This window comes from Anomaloglossus baeobatrachus, chromosome 4, assembly GCF_048569485.1.
Source record: "Anomaloglossus baeobatrachus isolate aAnoBae1 chromosome 4, aAnoBae1.hap1, whole genome shotgun sequence".
Classification (NCBI taxonomy): Eukaryota; Metazoa; Chordata; class Amphibia; order Anura; family Aromobatidae; genus Anomaloglossus; species Anomaloglossus baeobatrachus.
This window is the reverse complement of record NC_134356.1, coordinates 410209990-410229011: the sequence shown is the minus strand read 5'-3', so window position 1 is coordinate 410229011 and position 19022 is coordinate 410209990. Positions and strand designations below refer to the sequence as shown.

Below are 19022 nucleotides of genomic sequence, written 5' to 3'. Positions count from 1 at the left end.
CTGCTAGTCACCCTACCACACTAGATTGTTGTTCATAGAAAAATAAGGCATCCCTTGAAAATAAGCCCTAACTCATCTTTAGGAGAAAAACTTAATATATTTTCAGGGAAACATGGTAGTTGCAGCCCTTATTCCATAGTCCTTTATTAAATGTTTAACACTCATGCTCTTTGATCCAGAAACAACTACGGAGTAATCTATTTTTCACACATGACTCTTTAACTGGGGTAATGAAAAGCACCCCATACACATTAGACTAATCTCAGGTGACATCTTCGTCAGACTGTGTACTGTACTATATATAGTTACCCTGGATAAATGTTGTCAAAAGAGTTAAGGATTTGGAATAGTCAATTGCAGACTGTTGATCATTTTCTTTGTTCTGAGATAAGCTATTGCTAGATGGCTCTCACATAGAGATCATAGGAATACTCTGCAAAATGTGTATTTCTATGTATGGAAGAGCAGGTTCAGAATCCTGCTGGCAGACTCATCAGCCGAAGCTTCTTTCGACCTACAACCATCTGATGTAGATGGCAAGCTAAAGAACAGTCAGAAAGAAACAGGCATTATATAGACATGTATCAATTAAAAAAAGTGTAAAAGAGATTGCTGTTTCAGGATAAAATATATTTTGTATTGATTTACCTATGTATTCGATATGCAATCATTATTTTAGGTTAAACATGCCACAGTTTTGTATGTATGTTAACACTTGTATCTTTTTTTGTTTCAGATTTTAACAGCTTTAGATCAAGATGACCAAGCTGGAAAGCAAAAACTTGCCTACAAATTAGAACAAGTTATTGCCCTGATGAGTATAGACAGCTGAAAACTGTTCTTCCAGGGTACCCTGGAAGGGATAAACCAAGCCGTGCCTCAGTCAAGATTGTCATCTTTACCAAGTGCAAGTTCGGATTGGCTGGACGCAGGGTCTTCTGCTTCCTCTTCTTCCTTCTATGAACCTCATGGATAATACAAATAAGGGAGGACATACAGTGTGGAAAACATTGGGATACAAAAACATTCTAGTTAAGACCTCTGCTTACAGATAAACTATTATGCTATCCAGTATGGAAAGCAAAAGGTCTTATATGATGTGCTGCTTTTGGCTTCTTTCCCTGCCATGATTTGGTTTGGATGGAATATGAACCTAGTATTAATGAATTTTAAACCATAAAAAAATAGAATCCTTCTTCGGCAGAAAAAGGCATTATTGATATCCCAGCTACACGACTCAAGTTGAACCCTCGTGTAAACCTTCCCATGGAGCATAAAACAAAAACTATCAAAATTACTTTACTGTATCAGAGGCCCTTAGAAGAAAGAAGTTCTACTTTTCTTACCATTTTCCTCATTCAACCAACCCAAATAAGTTATTGTCCTGCAAGCTTTTCAATGCATCTGCTTCATTTCAAAGTTCCCAAGAAACTAAAGTTATTTGATAAACTCAAAGTATGAAGAAACAAAAAAGACCATGCACATGGCTTTCAATATCCATACTAATGACTTATAAGCTAGGTATAAGTAAACATCATAATCCAAAGCTCGGTTCCATCTTGCAGTTCATTGAACATTGATCTTCAGCATCAACAATTTTCATCATAAGACACAAATACCAATAGCTGTTCTGTTTAATTTGGTAAATGTGCGCCATCTTATGCTCCAGGTTTAGAAATTGGTCGGTTTAAGTGAAATCCTCACATTCCAAATGGTACAATCAAAGCTTCAAGGTCATTTGCCTGTAGTGTATAATGATAATGGAGGGTTATATACTAAGATCTATTATAAAAATACAAGATGATGTATTATGTATGTTTGAGCATTTAGATCCATTGTTTTACCTATGGGCAATTACTACCGGAAGCTTTTAATGGATCAAGGTAATTGAATATACTTTAGCACAATTCACTTTAGACCTAACACGTAATGTAAGATAGGAGAATAGAAAACTTTTCATCCATTTAGACATGGAAAAATCATTTTCATTCATTCAGGCTGGGGAGGATTAAACTTGTTCTCGAAGGCTTGAAATATAAAAGTGCATCACTTGTTTTGAAACTGCCATTTGGAAAAAAAGGAGCACAAAATTACAATAATCATGCAAAAAAAAAAAATCAAACAGAATATCAGCACAATTTTTATTTGGAATGACAGAAAAGAATGTCTCCAATTGAAAAGATTAGCATTGCCTGTGAATGCAACCAGCATAAGTGACAAGTAGCTACTCATTTTAAGGCTATTGCTTCGAAATTCCAGGTGATTCCAACACGGTTACTCTAACTTGTTTTGTAATTTTGCTGAATTTACAGCTCAGTATTTTAGAACGTTAAACTTTACTTTTTCTTTTTTTTGGGACAGTAGTAAAACATGGAAATCTTCCTGTTCTGTGAGCATTGTTTTTATATTAACGAATAAAGTACATATCGCTCAATCAAAGGAATTACACTAGAATGAATTCAATTTGGAACAAGCTGGAAACTGATACAAAACAATTGGTTCATCTCTGTTTTTGTTGAGAGCACTTAATCCCTTATGCACCTTATTTGAACTTTTCATAGTATTTGCTTTGAATTATCTGATGGTTACTGAACTCCACTTGCCATTAATTGGAGTCTGAAGCTTTGGATGGCTACTCTAATACCAAGGGGAAGGAGAAGCATCACACACAAAGGATTGTAGACAAAACCAAAGGTTATGGTGGCACAACATTGTCACATCTCAAAGGCTTTCTTCTCATCCTCATGAGGATAGTGATGGAAAGGACAAATCCGTTTGCATTTGTGTCTGCTCCAGTCCCGATATCTCGCATGAAATGTAGGAAGATGATAAGTAAACAATTGGATTTGCACAGCTGTACAGAAAGAATACAAGTAGACCACTATGCTATCTAATTCAATTAACTTTTATTTGTATGGTACATATTTTTTCCATTTTTTTTTCAAATAAAAATGGCAACCTCAGACAATTAAAACATAAAAATAAAAAGAAGTACATATAGAAAAATGTAACTTTTCGTGTTGACCATTGTGAGCTTCAAAGCTGCCTGTCTTTATTCCCTTTACTTTTTTATTTCTTACTCTGACCTTCTTCTTGCCTTGAGATCTGCCAGATTTGTGCTGTGAATGTGTAGGGTCTTGGCCCTGGAGTCCCAGAGGTACATACCTTAGCTTTCAGGGTTTATTTTTTTTATTTTTTATTTTTAAAACTGAAAATAGAGCATGTTAATACAGTTAATTCTGAGAGAAAACTAAAGCCTTGCTGATGATGTGGATGTGGTTTCCATTTTATTCCTTCCCTTTTAAGTTCTTTCCTCTTATTTTGTCTGCCTGAGAGCATTGATCTGAGTGGTTTGTCATGTGACTATATTCAATGTTAAGGTGGAAACTTTATCAAAGTCTTCAAAATAGAAGAGGTTTATGAAATGAATATATAGTGTTTCTGAACCAGCCTAATGCTATTACTTATTCCGTAAACCTTTAAATTCAGCCTTAAACAGAGTTTTAAGGCTCATGAACATATACAAGGGTTGAGGTCCTAATCTAGGCTACCTAAATAATACATAAGTTGCACTGGCATTGTTAAAAAAACAAGCCTAATCCACTCTTTCCCTCATGGGGGACCATTGAAGCCTGTTGTACAAAAATAAAGACAGAGTGGACTTCAAAGCGGAGAAAACGAGAAAGTATTCTGTATTGTATTTCCTGGTCATAAAAAATATTTTAATACTTCAGAGAATTTTTCCAGTGAAAAACAAAAGTTGATTTGGAGAAAAAAGTCAAGCAAGGAGATAATTCATGATGTAAAGTTAAAATACAAAATATACCTAATAAGCAAAATACCTTCTATAAAGACTATTGGATTTAGCATCAGCAAATGTAAACTCTAACACACCTGTCATATATATCATTAAACCTCTTGCTGTTTAGTTAATCTTTTATGTCTGACAATTCTAGTGTCCCTCAACATCATAGGGAGTTTCCAAGAAAAAGGAAGAGACGTTCAGCTCACCTGTATAGTGGATGGTCATAAAAAACTCCCATGGACAAGAAAGGTAGAAAATCCAGCTCAAGTCCCATCAATAAAATCCAAAAAGTCTATTCAATGATGATTAAAATCCAAAAAATGACACAGCAGTACAGAGCATGGCTAGGAGTGAAAGGCAACGTGTTTCTGACCCGTGTGGTCCTTAGTTAAGTTGTCCTTACACTTTCAGGTTGTATGCCCTACCAAGCACCTAATTATATAAACCAAACACAAAATATAGCCAGCTCATCATATCCAAATGATCCGGAGTGTATCACGTTGTCCACAAAGAAAATCCCAGGCATGGACTGCATAGACTCCTAGGAGAAAGGAACATCCAGCTGACAAAAGTGAGGGCAAATAAAACTCCATATTTATTAAATTCTTTAACAACAGCCACAGTGGTACAGGCACCAACAGATCTCACGGGATGGATGATCCAACGCGTTTTAACAAAAGGTAGTTATGCCTTATACATGCCTTTTTTAAAGAATTGAATAAAGATGGATTTTTTTTTATCTTCGCCTTTGTCCGATGGATGTTACTTTCTCCTTGAAATCACCTTATTAAGTACATGATGTTAGGACACCACCGAATTTAATTTGCAGTTACATGAAAAAGCATATGAGCTTATTAAAAAACGCCCCTTCCTGATCAGAAGGTTTTATATTCTGGATGGCATGTGTATTGTATGAACATGCTAAAGAAATTACAACTCCAATTTGAGTCCGGTGCCTTAGAGTCTAAAGGCCGCTTTACACGCTATAATTTATCTGACAATATGTCGTCTGGGTCAGGGTTTTCGTGACGCACTTCCGTCATCGTTAGCGACGTCGTTGCGTGTGACACCTACGTGCGACTTCGAACGATCGCAAATAGGGTGAAAATCATTGATCGTTGACACGTCGTTCAGTTTCAAAATATTGTTCGTCGTTTGGAACGCAGCAGACATATTGCTACGTTTGACACACTGCCAATGACGAACAACATTCACACGACCGCCTTGGTCAAACAATATATCGATGAACGATGTAGCATCGTTTGTGAGATATGTACATATGACCGCTACAAAACGACCTATGAGGGATCTTGGCAAATCGTAACAACGATCTGGGCGTGTCACATCGCTAACGAGATTGCTAGCGATATCGTTGTGTGTAAAGCACCCTTAAGATCTTGTACTGTGAAGATAGAACAAAGAGATATATCCATAAACTGTCCAAAAGCTGCTGATAATGGTAAGGTAAAACTGCCCAAAAGCTGCTGATTATGCTCAGAAATGTATCCATTTCATCATTAAAGTTTATAATGGTGTTAGCAGTAAATGTTAAATTGTTTTCCAGGCTTTAACATTTTTAGCGTATCCATAGCCTAAGCAATCAATCCAAGAAAGGTGGGATCACAAGCCCTAGAAGCCCACAGAGTGAGACTGACCTTTCACTGCCATTCAATACATAAAAATAAATTAGTAGCGGCAATGAAGGTGTGTTACATAGATGTTACATTTTACACCTAATTACTATTTGGTCAATGTGCAAGCAAAATCTAAAAATGTTTACAATTTTTACATTTTGGGTGAGAATCCTCTTTAAAAGGAGTCTGTCACTGCTAAATAAATGTGAAATCAATTACTTATAGAAGGGACTTAATCCCTATATAAGTTTATACAGCTGTATGACTTTTAGTGCATTAGCGACTGAGAAATCGACTTTCAATCTATATACAAATTAGGGTCTTTGCTATACTTTTTTGGCATGACCAACACTTTCTCTGATCCTTTCTGATAGCACTCACTTCCGCAGTTGAATGCTGCCTACGCTCAATCTACATCTCTGCACATGTGCACTGACACTGGAGGAGCTCAGTGGCATGCACACAGTGTGGGCACTCTCTGAAACCTGACTCCTGTCTGTGACCAACGATTGCTACATTAATGGGTCGACCAGTATAAATCCACAAGTCTGCAGTCACTCTACTACTCTATGTGACTGCAGACATGTGAATCCTAACATCACACGCATTGTGCGCTGTGAGGATTTGTCAATGTCAGAGCCAAGAACTGCAGTCACGTGGCCGCGAGTATGAGATATGCATGCTCCAGGACAGCATTTGACTACATGTGCGCAGCCTCTCTGAATACACTTTCATTAAGCTAGACTATGCCAATATAGTCGAATTCTGGCCAAGATCATGTATATTGCATAGTCGCTGCCACATGACTGTCGTTGCAGTCTCTGACAAATCCACACTGTGTCTGCAATGTGAGAATTCACAAGTCTGCAATCACACAGAGTGAGACATAGAGTGACTGTAGACTCGTGGACTTGGGGCAACTTTTTTAATGCATTTGGAAATGTAGCAAACAAGCAGCTAGGAGCAGGGAGTGGAGAATATGTCTGACAATTCCATCAATGCATAGGGATACAGATTGAGTTAAGGTAGCAATCACTTTGCGGAAGCTTGCACTGTCACAAAGGATTAGGGAAAGTGCTGAATATTAAAATTTTAGGGTGTAATGGTGCATTGAGCTCTCCTCATTTTTATACGAATAAAAGTCAATTTCACACCCACTAAGACATAAAATGTATACTGCTGATATGATTTTTATAGGGGATTAGACTGCTCTATAAATTTTTAAGTACTTTGTTTTGCATTTTTGGAGTGACAAACTTATATTAGCTATGCAGATCATTATCATACTGAATGTACACCTTGTGTATGTGTGTTCATATGTTTCTTTTAATATGCCATATAAACATTGGTCTGTGTCATAATTATGGAAAACATTTATTTAACCACTCAAAATGTATTGAAAGGTATCATTTTATAGTTGGGAATGAACTGTACATATGTATCCATATAAAGTCTAAGAATTGATATAATTAAAATGTTTAATGTCAAGCTGTTTCCAAATGTTTGATGCAGGGCTTTGAACTTCATTCTGATAATATAGACATTTCTTGTTCATTCAATCAAATGTGTGATATGGTCATTTGATTTTTATTTAGGTAAGGATGGTTGACCTTAGGGAGATCCTTCCCGATGAAAGACCTGGCTAGTTTCCTGCCAGCGTTGAGATACATGTGATGGTGTCTCTGCGGCTTTCTTGTTTTGCATTTGATTTTATTTGACTGACTAAAAGTCTTACATGGCGTTACCTCAGCTAGATTTTCACTCTAAAGAATTGAAGCTTTTTTCCCAAAGGGATTTAAGAAATGTAAAAAAAGGTTCTGAGTAATTTTTGTCCCATGAACCATCGTCTTAACAATAGCATTGTTCGATATTCAGTCATAGCCTAAATTGACTGCCCAATTGTAACATCAAAAATATGAGACAGCATCCTAGTAGTAGGATGATCACCTGCTATTCATTTTTCTCAAAGTTTGCTCCTGGTATGCTTTTATATTAAGCTCCAGAAGTGTAGATCTCTGATCTGTTACTATAGTTAAACTACATTGTGATGTAGTCTAGGACATACCTCCTGCCTCATGATTGGTCCAGGTTACAGCTTAGGCCGCCTCCCTGTAGCTCTCTTTCCTTTTATTGGCTGCCGTGAATAACTTGTGTCTAGGAAGTCAATCTGTACTAAGTTTAGATTACTAAACCAATAGTGAGAAAAAGAACATTATTATAAAATGCTGCACCAATACCTAAGGAAATGAGACTTAGTAACAGGGGAGCCTAATGTCTTTAAATTGCAATTTAGTGTAATTACCGGGGTTAAACATAAACACATAGAGGAAAACAATAAAGAAGACTGCTTACCTGCATTACATATGTGTGTCTTTCCAAATGCAGACAATATTATGGTAATCTTTACCATTACTTAGATTACCGAAAACAAATATTCCAAAGATCTCTCCATACACTAGTGTCACTTCTGATATATTCCACACAAATCCCCGCAAACCTTATTTGTTTGCAAAACTGTTTCTATTTTTATAATGCTAATCCAGTTACTTACTTCTTCCCTGGATATAAATCCTCTCCCTATGTATAAATTATATTCCTCTATTATAGTGACAGATATTCTGCTGGGTTATACAGCTCTTCTTTATAGATGCATTTTATTGGCTTAGTTAACATGGTTTATTGTGGTTAATTAGGTAACGATCCTCAAAGCGTCTTCCAGGTTTATAGATGATCTAAAAAAAAGATAAAAAATCCCAAGGCTAATAGTGATGATAAATATTATCTCAAATTATTTTATTAAGGTTATGTTGTCTTCCTGTTGCTTTGTATTGAATCTAATGGTTGTTAAATGTGCAGTATAAGATTTCCCTGCCCATTAAATAGTATTGTTAAATGTAGAAAGTCTGCACATAAAAGAACTTGCAAAATATCTGTTCAAGACAAAATCTCCTTCTGACCAGGAATGCTAATAAATACTCTTCAAAGCGAGAGCTCTGCACAAAACCTTTTGGGCTACAAGAGTTTTTGATAAAGTTTCCACCTGTAAAATCATTACTTTAGAGTTCAGTGTTACTGAGAGCCTCAAAGAGATAAAAATACATATAAGAATGGAGGTTTTTATTATCCTAGATATACTATTTAAATTGGAAAAAAAGAGTTGTAACTTGGTAAAGGCAAGCTTCTGTAACTTTGTTATAATTAATTGTATACCTGTGTATGTAAATATAATGCATTCCTATTTTGCAGTCCAAAACAAAGGAAAAAAAAACTATTTGTAATATAGAATAAAGTTTATTTAAAAAAAGTGTTATCTTTTTTCTTTCTTCATAAACTAGTTTAACAGCATAAAAACTAATATTCTTTTTGGAAATACTGCAGGGGCAGGGCATGATACAGACATTCCCTTATTGGTATTCTTCTGAAACTTTGTGTCATGCACTGCCCCCATAGATCTTACATTAGTCTTAAGAATATTTCGAAAATAATATAAAACAATGGTTGACTGGAAATAACTTCTTCAGGAAATTTATAATGGAATAATAGATCATATTTTATTCATTATGACCCTTTAAAAAGTTAATTTAGACTTCATTAGGAAGCAACATAGGATCATTTCAGTAGAAAAAAAAATGCAAAATCCAGCGGACAGAAGAAATGGAAGAAGTACGTAGGTTCCTTAACAGTAAAAAACCTCTTTATTCAGCCAAAAATATAAAGTATAAAAAAGCTACATCACTTTAATGGCATATCACAGGGTGTAGATCCGGTAGGGACTACGCATTTTGGCGCTACACTGTACCTTCCTACATTTATCATTGTCATTCGAAGTTGTCACAATCTGGCCTAGCCACAGTTGTGGCAAAAAAACACATTGTTGATGCACCATGATCAATGCACTGAACCATTGGCATCAATTAAATAGCATAGTCGCCTAAATAGAATGTCAATTGGTTTTGCCACACCATTTGGGCTGCTGTTTAACAACACTGCCAAAGTGTAAAACAGAATTAGTGTACAGAATTTATGTATAGAACTTAGAATCAGGTTTAATTCTAATGGCTTATTTTTTGATCAGCAAGCATCAAAGGGTTTCAAGTTACAGATACAAGATGTAGCATACATACTTTAGTTTTGGGGTAAGAATTCAGTATGCAGGCAGAATTAAATTGAAAGCTTCAGGACACAGGGTATCCATAGCTCAAGAATGATAACCAAGAACACAATTAGACAAGTTATATGCTGCAAAAGGAGTCTCAGCAAGCTCATAAAGAATTTGAAACTCTGGGTAACACAACATGGGGTATACCAAAAGAGAGAATGGAGTGCCTCTGATATACACCAACAAAAATGATTGTTCAGGGAAAAAAATAGGTTCGCTCACCTGACGTGATTGTTCAGGGCAGGCACAACACTGAAAAGGGGCTTGACAAGATCCCCATTATGGCTGTACCTTCAACTGGTGGTTCCTGGACTTATGAGTACCAAAACTGAAGACCTGAAGATACCTGATAAAGGAGTTGGATCAACACATAGTTTTAATAAAATGTTCATCTATTTGTTTCTGAACATCCTATATCAATTGGCAGTGCCCAGATGATTCACAAATTTTTATCTTCAAATTCATGACAACATGTGATATAGGACACAGACCACGATCTCAAGATCTAGAAAGAGGATCAGATTCATGGTTCCAAGGTTTGTAATTAGACAAGAAGAACCTGCAAATTTTAGTAACTTCAGCTGAAAATTGAACCCCCGTGGATTAATCCCTCATATCTATTTGTAATCCTAAGGTCACGAAAGGGAAGCCAAAGGGTTTCTCAGAGTGAAAGCTCAGGTTGCAGATAGTCTAGAGACAAAGCATCCAACTACTTAAAGCAACATATTGATAGTGATGTTAGTGTGCAGGTGACATTGCATTTTATACTCCAGTACAAGGAAGGGAAAGGTGGAGGGTCAATGACCCGATCTGGTACTTGCTTAAATTTTATAATGTGAAAGGATGATGGGCTGAATGGCTTAAAAAATCTGAGTTAGAATCAGAGATTGATTTCAAACTTAACTGTTTTTGCTCGGTTTGAAACATTTATGTTTGTGTCATTTTATTCCAACTATATTTGGTTTCTGGCATTAACATTTTAACTTTCTCATATGGTTGAGATTTGCTGTTGCTTTGTAATATGGGCATTTAATACCTAACTGAAAATTACGTTTTGCTATAATAAACCAAATTCTGTTTATTTACGGGCTCAATAAAAACATACAGTAAGAAATTTGAGGGTCTAGTATAATGAAGTCATAGGATTTGTCTATAGAAATACAAGAGTCTATCTTTGTGTACTATATGTATATACAAGGGCAGGAGCAATAAGAAAGTGTTTCAAATAAAAAACATCTTGTCTAAGGCCTCACATCATGCAGATGTTCACATTCCACGTATGTGTTCTATTTCTGTTTATCACAGATAACATATACACATTAATAACACTGTCCTACATTTAAAAAAAATTCTGCTTACCCAAGTATTTTTGCTGATTTAACCCAATTAAAAGATGCAGAATCCCGATTTTAAGTAAAAAAATATTCAATACGTCAAATTTTTTCAGAAATGAGAAATTTAATTTTAAGGTTTTAAAGCTAATATTGGGCTAAAAAATTCTAAATAAACAATAGCATGTAATATATGTTTCATGCAAAAAAAAAACAATTATTGTCTATCCAAAAGAGCAATAGTTGTGTAAATTTTAATTGTTAGCGAAAAAAATACTGTAAATAGCAGTCATCAACATGGTTTTGAGGCTCTCCCCCCTCCTTGGAACTCCAAAGTGCAGACTTTTTCCCTCACACTTTATCCACTGTCTCAGGTTTTCAACACATGTTCTGCACACCTTATGTAATGCCCAAAGTTTTCCCTGGTCATCGAGTTTAACCCCAAAATGTGCATAATAAGCTTTATGCACAAAGTCACGTATATTTGTCATTTGGGTATTGTAAAACAGCCACAAATGTAGCAGAATATATCAGGATCATTCCTACACCATCCATGAACAGTTCGAGTGTTGGACAACATACAATGATTAGCAAAAGGATAACAATGTTTTGAACTTTTGACTTTCAGGCTTCATATCTCACCATTCACTTCAGCTTTGAGCATGAGACTATCTTCATTTTATAGATAATTATCTTGTCTTTCTCATAAATAAATTTAACTTGCGACTATTTATCATATGATTAGTTAAAGGGAACCGGTTAAATGCAATATGCACCCAGAACCACGAGCAGTTCTAGGTACATGTTGCCTAGCAGTCCCAGCTTATAGTAACATAGATAGATCTTTAGAAAAGTATTTCTAAAGATCTTATATGATATACTAATGAGCTCCGGGACTAGTCTCAAGGGCGTTAGTTGCTGCTCTCATTCTGCCCTCTTAGCATGGTAGTACACCCACAGATGCATGCTAACTTGCCATTCAATGCCCACTGCCAATGTCATAACCAGCTTTGACGCACGTACCTATGTTTGTAGCTGCAGCTTCAGACACCGGGCGCTGAGCATGATCAGGTCACTGCACATCCGGTCATGTGCACTATGAATCCAAGTGTACGCTTTAGAGAGGTCTAGTGCGCATGACTGGAAGTGCTGGGGACTTCTCATCATGCGCACTTCCCGACCTCTCAGGCTTTAGCAATGGACAGGTATTAACGTCACCACTGGCAATAACTGGAAGTCGACATTGAATAGCATGTAAGCACGCCCCTGTGAGTGTGCTACCATGCTAAGAGGACGGAATGAGTGCAGGAACTAACACCCTTGTGACTAGTCCCTATGCTCATTAGCATATCATATAGGATCTTTAGAAATACTTTTTCTAAGGATCCCTTTATCTATGCTACTATAGGCTTTGACAGTTAGGCAGGGCATCTCAATAAGTACACAGAATTGCTCATGGTTCTGGGTGCTTATTGCACCTGACAGGTTCACCTTAAGCAGATTCTTGTACTGTTACTGCATTGTTACTGTTTTGCTCCTAGTGTTTGAATTGTTTTTCTGTATATTAATTTTTCTCACATTGCCTAACAGCTCAGTGCTTTATTAGGTTGATTTTCGAGTTAACGTTCACTGGTTCAAATGAAGGAGCAGCCATGAAGATTTTCCAAGAAAAGAGAAACAGCATCATCCAGCTTATTGATAGCAATCTCTTAGCCAAGAAAATTGTCAAACTGCATCATATAAGTGCTGTCACAGTTGGAGGAGTACAAAATTAAGTCTATCCATCCACTGCAAAGCAAAGAGGAGGACGTTCAAGCAAAATGTCTGAGTCAACAAGTTGGGTCATCACCAGGTTTATCAGTTCTGATGTGACAAACAAGGCCGTGGAATTGGCTCATTTGCTTCATAATAGGGATATAGCAGATGTCCATGGAAGCATGGTATGATGCAAGTCCCCTGTACCTGTATAAATTCTGGCCAATGATGGGTTCATGCAGCTGGTTTTGAATACCCTATTAAATCGATGGCTGGACCATATATAACAAGTTTTTCTCCCCCCATTCACCTTTTGTGCCTCCCCTATTTCCTCATAGACTGTAAGCTTACGAGCTGGGCCCTCACTCCACCTGGTATCTTAATTTTGTTGTTTTGTATTGTCTTAAATTGTCTGTACGTATTTCCTCTGAATTGTAAAGCGCTGCGGAATATGTTGGCGCTATAGAAATAAAACTTTATTATTATTATTATTATGCATGTTACACAATTCTGAAAAGGTGTACTGAAAAAATATGAAGAAGCCTTGACTTCAATAACATCATAAGAAGCTTTGTCTCGAGTTTGCATAGAAGTATGAAAAGTGGACAGCAGAAGATTGGAAATGGATACATTGGAGTGATGATATGAAAGTCAACAGACTAAACCCTGATTGGTGTAAATAAATCTGGAAGAAACAAGGTGAAAATGGGTTAATGGGTCTAAAAATTGAAGGAGCTGTCAAATTCGGAAGAGGAAGCCTGATGATTTGGGGTTGTTTTACAGCCAAAGGTATTAGATACTTGACCAGGATTGATGGTAGTCTCAATGCTAAGCTATATGTGAGTATCCGGCAAGCTGAAATACTTCATCCACTAATGTACTTTGGATAGGAAAAGGATGATATAGTGTTCCAGCAGAACAATGACCTGAGCAAACGTCGAGTTTGGCAAATAAATGATTCAATGACAATGAAGTAGAGGAGCTGGATTGGCTCACACAGTCCCGAGACCTCAATCCAGTTGAACACTTGTGGATAGAGTTCAAGAAAAAGCTGTATACATACCCATCTAAGTCGACCAGTATGCACCAACATTATGAACACCTAGAAGAGATCTAGGATCACATTTTGGTCAAGACAAGCTTGAATCTGATCTAGAACATGTCCAGAAGTATTTAGGCAGTGTTGAAAGCCAAAAGTAAATTTAAAAAATACAAACAAAATAGTAAAAATTTAGATTTAGATTTTTAGGAGCAAAACAGTAACAAGCAGTGACATGACAAGAATCTGCATTACTAATCATATGCTAAATAGTTGCAAGTCAAATTTATGTATTAAGTACTCAAAATGATTGCCTATAAATGAAGTTAGTCTCATGCTCAAAACTGTAGTGTATGATGAGACATGGAGCCTGAAAGTCAAAAGTTCAAAACATTGCTACCCTTTTGCTTGTCAGTGTATTCAGCAAAAAACATTTTAAATTTGCTGCGATTTGTAAGCCCCTTGAACTACTGCTGATGTTTGTTTTGGTGATGTGTTTATAGCCATAAAATTTAAACGTCAGCAATTCTTAGCACCTGAGGAAAGCAAGGGGATCTTGCTGAAACGCGTTGTGAAGTGATAACAAGAGCTTTTTAACAATAAAGCCTTATCTTCAAAAGAACATCCAGATTCTAATCCATCATTAGCGCTCAAAGACCGGTATTCATCACTATTATCCACATTGTCTACTCCCGAAGGGGAATCCGGCAAAAGAGCTGCTGAGGATCAAAGAATCTATCAGTTCACCCTGATCAATCCAGCGGGAGGACGGAGAGCCGACCTGATGCTTCAGGATCAAAGGAGTCGGTGAACCAGGAGCTATCAGCGGTAAATCTCCGGCTCCATCCAGCCAAAAAGGATCGGATAACATCAGCTACTACAGCCCCTCAATTCCAGAGGGATTACACGCTCATCACCGGGGTTGTGCGAGGGCGCACAACAAAACCAGGTGAGCAGCTCCCAATTACTTATCTAATAACAAAATATCTCGGGTGCTCCTTAGATTGCGCTATCTGATTTTATTTTAACAGTGCCTATAAATGAAGTTAGTCTCATGCTCAAAACTGTAGTGTATGATGAGACATGGAGCCTGAAAGTCAAAAGTTCAAAACATTGCTACCCTTTTGCTTGTCAGTGTATTCAGCAAAAAACATTTTAAATTTGCTGCGATTTGTAAGCCCCTTGAACTACTGCTGATGTTTGTTTTGGTGATGTGTTTATAGCCATAAAATTTAAACGTCAGCAATTCTTAGCTGGTTATTTGGGATGAACGAACCCAAACTATAAAGTACTTGACACCTTGTGTCCAGAGCTAAACTCCGAACACAGATTTTTAACTGTACGTCCGGTTTCTGTTCGGTTTAGTCACCCGAATAAAGCTTGTTGAAAGGTTGGAAAGCAGCCAATCAGCTAGCTTTTAGACTGTGGGCACTTCCGGAGCCATCACTGCCATGCCAAGTATTGGCATGGCTGTGATTGGCTGCTGCATTCTGTGGTTTGGCCTGTATAATGGCCAGATCACATGCCGCCATTCCATTTTGCCTTGACTATAATAGGAAGAGTATGGAGTGACGAACAGTGATAGCTGCAGTTAGAAAAATAACAAATACATTGTAGAGATAGGATGCTGTAGGAGTGAGGGATATTGATAGGTGCATAGAATTCCAAATAAATTACAGCGCTGCATCACATAGCTTTGCGTAGTGTACAGGCAGTGTAATCTATTAGCTCAACATGGCAAAAAAACAGAGCATTTTCCAGCATGCCTTGCTGTGTGAATATCTCTGAAACCTTATACTGCATTGCTTCAAGCAGCTTTGTGTAGCAGTCAAAAATAGCAGCACACAAGCAGTGTAATCTTTTTGCTCGATCTACCAAAAAACAGACTGTTATCCAGCGGGCCTTGCAGTGTGAATATTTCTGAAACCTTATACTGCGTTGTATCACGCAGTTTTGTGTAGCGGTTAAAAACAGCAGTGTACAGTTGGTGTAATCTATTAGCTCAATCTACCAAAAACAGAGTGTTTTCCAGCATGCCTTGCTGTGTGAATATCTCTGAGACTTTTTACCGAGTTGCATCATGCAGCTTTGTGCAGCGGTCAGAAACAGCAGCGTACAGGCAGTGTAATCTATTAGATCAATCTATCACAAACCAGCATTTGTACAGCGTGCCTTGCTGTGTGAATATCTCTGAAACTTTACACTGCGTTGCATCATACAGCTTTGCGTTGCATCAAAAACAGCAGTGTACAGGCAGTGTAATCTATTAGCTCAATCTACCAAAAACAGAGTGTTTTCCAGCGTGCCTTGCTGTGAGAATACCTCTGAAACCTTAAGGTACCGTCACACTAAGCAACTTACCAGCGATCCCAACAATGATAGGGATCGCTGGTAAGTTGCTAGGAGGTTGCTGGTGAGCTGTCACACTGCGACGCTCCAGCGATCCCACCAGCAACCTGACCTGGCAGGGATCGCTGGAGCGTGGCTACACGAGTTGCTGGTGAGCTCACCAGCAACCAGTGACCAGCCCCCAGCGCCGCGTGGAAGATGCTGCGCTTGGTAACTAAGGTAAATATCGGTAACCAACCCGATATTTACCTTGGTTACCACTGCACGGAGCTACACGTGCAGAGAGCAGGGAGCAGCGCACACTGAGCGCTGGCTCCCTGCTCTCCTAGTTACAGCACACATCGGGTTAATTACCCGATGTGTGCTGCAGCTACATGTGCACAGAGCAGGGAGCAGCGCACAATGCTTAGCGCTGGCTCCCTGCTCTCCTACTTACAGCACACATCGGGTTAATTACCCGATGTATGCTGCAGCTAAATGTGCACAGAGCAGGGAGCAGCGCACACTGAGCGCTGGCTCCTTGCTCTCCTAGCTACAGCACACATCGGGTTAATTACCCGATGTATGCTGCAGCTAAATGTGCACAGAGCAGGGAGCAGCGCACAATGCTTAGCGCTGGCTCCCTGCTCTCCTACTTACAGCACACATCAGGTTAATTAACCCGATGTGTCCTGCAGCTAGCTACATGTGCACAGAGCAGGAGCCGGCAGCACAGGCAGTGAGAGCGGCGGAGGCTGGTATCGAAGGTAAATATCGGGTAACCAAGGACAGGGCTTCTTGGTTACCCGATGTTTACATTGGTTACCAGCCACTGCAGAAGCCGGCTCCTGCTGCCTGCACATTTAGTTGTTGCTGTCTCGCTGTCACACACAGCGATCTGTGCTTCACAGCGGGACAGCAACAACTAAAAAATGGCCCAGGACATTCAGCAACGACCTCACAGCAGGGGCCAGGTTGTTGCTGGATGTCACACACAGCAACATCGCTAGCAACGTCACAAAAGTTGTTCGTTAGCAGCGATGTTGCTAGCGATGTTGCTTAGTGTGACGGGGCCTTTAGGGCTCAATGCGCACGTAACTGCTGAATGTTCTGCAGCGATTTGACAGCACATGTGTGCTTCAAATTGCCGCAGAAACACTGCAAAATGGATGCATTTTTTTTGTAGAAAAAAGCAGATTCATGCGCTATGGCTGCTGCACCCACCATAGACAGAGTGGGAGCTGCATCCATAGCGCACAGAATAATTGACATGCTCATTTTATGAACGCACGAATTTGGGTACAAATTTTAGCACCCAAATCGCTGCGTTCATAAAAGCATTGTGCGCACTTATCATGCACAATCTTCATAGATTGTGCAGGGGAAGCAGGATGCATGCATTTACGCTGCAGTGCAATATGCACCGTAAATGCATGCAAATACGCAACGTGCACATGAGCCCTTATACTGCGTTGCATAACGCAGCTTTGTATAGCGGTCAAGAACAGCAACATACAGGCAGTGTAATGTATTAGCTCAATATATCAAAAACAGAGTGTTTTCCAGCATGCCTTGCTATGTGAAGATCTCTGAAACTTTATACTACGTTCCATCATGCAGCTTTGTGTAGTGGTCAGAAACAGCAGCGTACAGGTGGTGTAATCTATTAGCTTAATCTATAAAAAAATAGAGTTGGTTCAGTGAGCTGGCAGTGTGAATATCTCTGAAACCTCATACTGCGTGCAACGTGCACATGAGCCCTTATACTGCGTTGCATAACGCAGCTTTGTGTATTGGTCAAAAACAGCAACGTACAGGCAGTGTAATCAATTAGCTCAATCTACCAAACAACAGAGTGTTTTTCCTGCTTACCTTGCTATGTGAATATATCTGAAACCTTATACTGCATTGTATCACGCAATTTTGCATAGCGGTCAAAAACAGCAGTGTACAGGTAGTATAATCTATTAGCTCAATCTACCAAAAATCAGTGTTTTCCACCATCTCTTCCTGTGTGAATATCTCTAAAACCTTATACTGCATTGTATCAAGCAGAGTGCCTTGCTGTGTGAATATCTCTGAACCTTATAATGTGTTTCATCACACAGCTTTGCGTAGCAGTGAAGAACAGTGGCGTAAAGGCAGTGTACTCTATTAGCTCAAGCTATCAAACAAAAAGTGTTTTCCAGTGTACCTTGTATGTAGATTAGAGTTGAGCGCGGTTCGCGGTTCGAGGTTCTCCAGTTCGCGGCTCGAGTGATTTTGGGGGCTGTTCTAGATAGAACTAGAACTCAAGCTTTTTGCTAAAGTTCGATAGTTCTAGATACGTTCGAGAACGGTTCTAGCAGCAAAAAGACCAGCTAATTACTAGCTGACTTTCCACTGTAATAGTGTAAGTCACTCTGTGACTCACACTATTATGACACTTCAGTGTATAGTGTGCGGGAACAGCGCATTCAGATCACTGCTGTATGGATAATGGCGATCGACATTTTATTTTTTTTTTTTCCTTGTCTTCCTTCCCTAAGCGCGCGCGTGTAGTGGGGCGGGCCAGCATGTCAGCCAATCCCAGACACACACACAGCTAAGTGTACTTTTAGCCAGAGAAGCAACGGCATGTGTGATAGGATGTCCATGTCACATGTCTCTGCATTATAAAAACGAGTATCTGCCCGTCCGGACGCCATTATCTCTTCTGCGTCCTTGGTGTCAGTCACCGCTGGTGCAGCGCCTATCTCCGATACTGCTGTATACGCTCTATACACAGCGCTGTACAGCATAGGGACAGCACTTTCTATCAGTCCTTTTAAGAGCTAATACCGGCAGGGTCAGAGCCATAGGTGACAAGTCCGTGAAAACAGAGTTTAACAGCTACACAAGATGACAGCGTCTGTGTAGCTAAAGTCAGGGATTTCCTCGCTGCATTTCCCCATTAGGAGGGATAGAAAGGCAGGCTTCCTTTCTTCTACCC

The 19022-nt window shown here is 38.7% G+C and overlaps 1 protein-coding gene across 1 annotated transcript in view; it reads left to right on the top strand.

The window, feature by feature from the left end:
• Nucleotides 1-8729, top strand: part of PLXNA4 (plexin A4) — a 1083593-nt gene extending 1074864 nt beyond the window's left edge. Inside the window, exon 32 of the mRNA XM_075345346.1 lies at nt 737-8729. Within this exon, the coding sequence (XP_075201461.1) occupies nt 737-832 (96 nt within the window). The 3' untranslated portion in view covers nt 833-8729. The remainder of the gene's footprint in view (nt 1-736) is intronic.
• Nucleotides 8730-19022: the final 10293 nt, after the last annotated feature.